The sequence below is a fragment of the Gracilinanus agilis genome, unplaced genomic scaffold (genome assembly GCF_016433145.1).
Source record: "Gracilinanus agilis isolate LMUSP501 unplaced genomic scaffold, AgileGrace unplaced_scaffold50832, whole genome shotgun sequence".
Taxonomy (NCBI): Eukaryota; Metazoa; Chordata; class Mammalia; order Didelphimorphia; family Didelphidae; genus Gracilinanus; species Gracilinanus agilis.
Window position 1 is genome coordinate 1 of NW_025385613.1, and position 5,050 is coordinate 5,050.

The 5,050-nt window shown below is 46.6% G+C and overlaps 1 protein-coding gene across 1 annotated transcript; it reads left to right on the forward strand.

The window, feature by feature from the left end:
• Positions 1–3,412: 3,412 nt before the first annotated feature.
• Positions 3,413–4,716, forward strand: LOC123255737 (E3 ubiquitin-protein ligase NEURL1-like; the record flags this gene model as incomplete). Its single annotated transcript, XM_044684478.1, has 3 exons — positions 3,413–3,473; positions 3,687–3,928; positions 4,395–4,716. Coding segments are annotated over exons 1-3 (625 nt in total), but the record flags the coding sequence as incomplete, so codon positions are not given.
• Positions 4,717–5,050: the final 334 nt, after the last annotated feature.

Here is a 5,050-nt window from a genome sequence, read left to right on the forward strand (position 1 = left end):
TATATATATATATATATATATACACAGTATAGATAGAGAATTAGCAACAGCAGACAGAAGGACCGTAAATAACTTGGCAGAGGGCAGTCACACCTCCTTTCACGCATCAGCCCTATGAGGTAGGCAGGGCAGGCTTGGGGGCTGAGGAGACACTCAGAGAGAGTTTCCATTGTGTCAGCAGAAGCCTCTCCTGCTCCCCCTTTCCTCCCCCCACCTGCCTCTGGAAGCTCCCGGAGGCTTGTAAAGCTGTCACTGCTGGGGAGTCAGGGAAGGGTGGTCCTGCCCTCATGGGACCCAGCAGCCCAGTTCCCCAGGGGGGCAGGAGGTGGGAGAACATGTGTGTGTGTGTGTGTGTGTGTGTGTTCTGCGGGAGGAGGGAGAGATGGGGGGTCAGTGAGAACCTCCCTGGGCTCCCTGAATCCTGGATCTAGACCTGGTAGGGGTCTTAAAAGCTGGGAAGAACCTAGGGGGAGTCCTGGACCCTTGGCCAAGGGGAGCCCCAAAGACAGGCTCCTTGGAGTTGTTTCTAGCACTTTCTCAGGCTGTCATGGGGGACTTTTCTCATGTTACTGGTTATTTCCCCCCAGCTCTCTGAAGCCTTCCCACATAACTCTGGCCCAGGACAGTCTCTCCTACAGTTTTCTCCAGTTTAGTATCTTTCCCCCCCAATGTTTTGTCCTGGCTGTAAAAAGAGCACTGGATTTCTTACTGGAGTGAGAAGACTTGACTTCAAATCTTGGCCCTGCCAATGGCAGTCTTGGTGACTCTTCTCAGCCTCAGTTTCCTCGGATGTCAAAATAGGGGGTTAGATTAGACGAAATGGAAGGTCCTTCCCTTGGGAAGCTAGATGCCACAGTGAAGAGGGTGCCAGGTATGGAATTAGGGGGGCTCATTTTCAGGAATTCAATTGGCCTCACACACTAGCTGTGTGACTCTGGGGAAGTCACTTAACCCCAACTGATTGCCTAGCCTTTTCTACTCTTTTGCCTTGGAATCAATACACAATATTGATTCTAAGATGGAAGGTAAGAGTTTTGATTTAAAAAAGAAAATAATCTCTGCACCAGATGATTTCTATGAGACCTTTAGGCAGTGTGAAATACTAGTTAAAGTGCTGGATGTGGAGTGAGAAGACGGGTTCAAATTCTGCTTCTGATACTAAGTGTGGAACCATGGATAAGTTACTTAATTTCTCTCACTCTCAGTTTCCCCTTCTGTAAAATGGTGAGGCTCAAGTGCCATCTACCAGTTATTTTAGTTCTAGTTTTAAAACCTGTGATTCCCTTGATTCCCCCTTCTCTCTGGTCCCTGCAAATAATACCAAGGCTCCTCAGGGCCCCTTACTTCTCCCCATCCTTTGAGGCTTCCAGAGAAAGGTCCCAGCCAGCATGATCGGAGGCTGGTGATCCAGAGAAATCCATGGACTGATGGATCCATACTTAGGTGATCCAGGCTCTTCAGATATTGTGGGAAGAGCCTGGACTGATGTCCAGTAAGCTCTGGAGTAAAGGTTTAGCCTCAGCTCCAAGGATATGCCAGGGAGGGAATTGGTTTCTTTCAGGAATAAGGCAATTCTCCTTTGGTCTGTGCTTGTGGACCGGGAGAATAAACTGGTTCCAGGTGGTTTTCCTCATTTTAAACTTTGATTTCTTCATCTCCTAAGACGAGCTGGCAGTGAATGTCCAGGCTGAATGAAGGGGAACTTTCTTTATATGTCAGGCTCAAGTGAATATTGGTTGTAAGTTCTTGGAGGACAGGGATTGTCTTTTTCTTTCTTTTTTTGTATGCTCAGCATTTAGCATAGTGCCATAGTAAACAACATTTCTTGTTCATTCATGTCCAACTCTTTGGGACCCCATTTGGAGTTTTCTTGGCAAAGATGCTGAACAAGTTTGCCAATTGCATCTCCATCTCGTTTTACATATGAGGAAACTGAGGCATACAGGATTAAATCTGGTACATAGTAGGTGCTTGTAAGTGTTTATTGATTGATTGAATATTATTCTTAGTGGGCCAGGGACATAGCTGTCTAGCAGTGAAGATGTTTTCAAAGAGTACCCCAAATTGGAAGATTTTGTTAGAGATCAATTGTCAGATGAAGAAATTGGGCACCCAAGGAAAGGAAGTGACTTTTCCAAGGTGACAGAAGTATTTTGTGGAAGAATCTGGATTACAGTCTGGAGGCCCTGATCAAGGATGCTTTTTGTTACACTTAGAGGTGTGCTGGAATTAGGCACAATCAGCTTTTGAGAGCTGATTGTTAAATTTTCAGTGTGAGTAATTATACCACAGAAACTGACAAAAATATAAATTAGGGTTTGCTTTATTGCCAATACTTGAGAAAGGGAAAATGGTAATAATGCAGATTCAACTCAAAAGTCTATTGTGGCCACCTTTTCCCCTCAAAAAGCCAGTTTTGAAACATTAATCAGCACTCCCCTGATAAAGTCATACTGCTTCTCTACTTTTTATAGAAACTGTTTAGCTCAGTTATGCCACTAGATGAAAAAATGAAAACAAGAAGGATCTTGGAGGTCATTTGATCTGTTGCCCTCATTTTACAGATAAGAAAACTGAGGCCTAAGGAGATCAAGCTAATTTGTCCAAGGTCTATCAGACTCACAATTTTTTTTTATCTTTACCTTCCATCTTGGAATCAATACTAATTATTGGTTCTAAGGCAGAAGAGTGCTAAGGGCTAGGCAATGGGGGTCATATAGCTTGGAAGTATCTGAGGTCAAATTTGAACCCAGGACCTCCAACCTCTAGGCTTGGCTCTCAATCCACTGAGCCACCTAGCTTGGCCCCTTAAATTTAAGACTGAGTCTTCCCTATCTTAAATTAAAAAAAAAAATTAATAAGCATTCACATTTCTGAAGTTATATGATCCATATTGTTTCCTTCCTTTCTTCCCTCCCTACTCCTGGAGTCGGGAGTCTCCCTATCTTGACCAGGCTAGAACTACAGTGGCTATTCATGGGCTCAATTCCACTCAAATCAGCCCAAGAGCTTTGGCTACTCCATTTCGAACCTGGGCCTGTGAGGTCCTTCTCAGATAACTTGATGCCTTCCTGTTTCTGAGGGCTTAATCTTAATGCTAAATTTAATGTGGATGCTTGTTCAAGCTTAGAACCCAGAATTCAAGAGATCTTCCACCCCCAGCCTCCCTGGTTGAGAGGATTCCAGGAATGTGCCAATGGTTACCAGAGACTATCTAAAGGGGCTTCCTAATTCACTATTTGTAGCCTCTCCATCCATAAAATGGAGAATTGTTTTAAAATACAAAGAAATCACCCCAAGATGCCTTTGGTGATGGTTTGTATATTGTATATGGGTGCAGAGCATTCATTCAGTAAAGGAGGGGTATGGCCTTTGTCAGTGTAAGAGAAGGATGATGGCCATGGTATGGATAATGGCGCTGGAGATGGGAGGAATGGTGATGGTGATCTCTGTTGAAGGAATGATGGCCAATGGTGGGTAGTGGCAGTGATCACAGTGGTGGTGGTGATGGTGGTAACAGTGATGACTGTTAGATGGTGGCAATGGTGAAGGTGATGGTGGTGGTTACCTCCATCCCATGGATCAATTTTTTGGAGGATGGGTGCCATTTTGGTGGCTTCTCCCTATCTCAGGCCAGGTTCAACCTCTTGACGATGATCTTTCACATATGACTCATTCCTTTGCAGATTCCATCAGTGGCCCCTTCCCTGCCTCCTCCCACCGATGTCACCACAAACAGAAGCACTGTCTGCCAGCGCCCCCGGGGGGCAGCCTCCCGGCCACTCCACTCCTCTTCCACCCACACACCAAGGGCTCCCAGATCCTCATGGACCTCAGCCACAAAGCTGTCAAGCGGCAGGCTAGCTTCTGTAACGCCATCACCTTCAGCAACCGGCCTGTCCTCATCTATGAACAAGTCAGGCTAAAGGTGACACCATCATCCTTCTTCCTTGTCCTTATCTCCCCTCTGCCCTCATTCCCCCAGACTGCCTCCCCAAAACCCACATCCTCTCTAATTCCTCCCTTGGCTTCTCTCTCTGTCATTCCTCCCTGCTATGCCTAAAGGATAGGGGGAGAAGGTAGACATGGGAGCACCTCTGGGTGGTCTCCATCCAGGATGGAATGGGGCATCCTACCTACTCTGGGAGGGTGGATGCAGGAAGGTTTCTTGGAGGAAGTATACTAGTGATAATCCCCAAATGCTAGGAGTAAGAGTGGGGTTCCCCTTCTCCTTTCCCAGTTCAGGTAAAGTCTGCCAGGAGGATGAGTCTACTGAGGTCTCTCTCATCACCTCCTCCTTGGGGAAGGCCACTTTGAGTGATTGAGTTGGGGATGGGGGAAAGGGTGCCTGAACTGAGTCTGAGTTGAATCTTCTCTCCCCATGACTTCCACAGATCACCAAGAAGCAATGCTGCTGGAGTGGGGCTCTCCGGCTGGGGTTCACCTGCAAGGATCCTTCACGAATTAACCCAGACACGCTGCCCAAGTATGCCTGTCCCGACCTGGTGTCCCAGAGTGGCTTCTGGGCTAAGGCATTACCTGAGGAGTACGCTAATGAGGGCAACATCATTGCCTTCTGGGTAGACAAGAAGGGCCGTGTATTCTACCGGGTCAATGACTCTGCCGCCATGCTGTTCTTCAGTGGTGTCCGAACTGCCGATCCCCTGTGGGCCCTGGTTGATGTCTATGGCCTCACGAGGGGTGTCCAGCTGCTCGGTAAGTCCTTGTCCCCCCATTTCCTTCTTTATCTTTCTCTACCATCACCCACCCAGGGCCCAGATCTTCTGAGCAGACCTTGGATGTTCAATAACAACAAGAATAATGACAATTGCTCTTTTGCCAACATGTAAGCATTCCCTTTTCCCATTCCCTTTGCATCTTGGATTGATTCCTTGAAATAGAATTTCCAGAGGTGTTAGTTCCACAAGAATAATCTTCTCCATGGGTAACTGGCCAAATGACGTTACACAACAGGTTCTTCACCCTTATTGGAGGACTTTAGTTATAATGTTGGTGACAGTTAGGTGGCACAAAGGATCAAATACCAGGT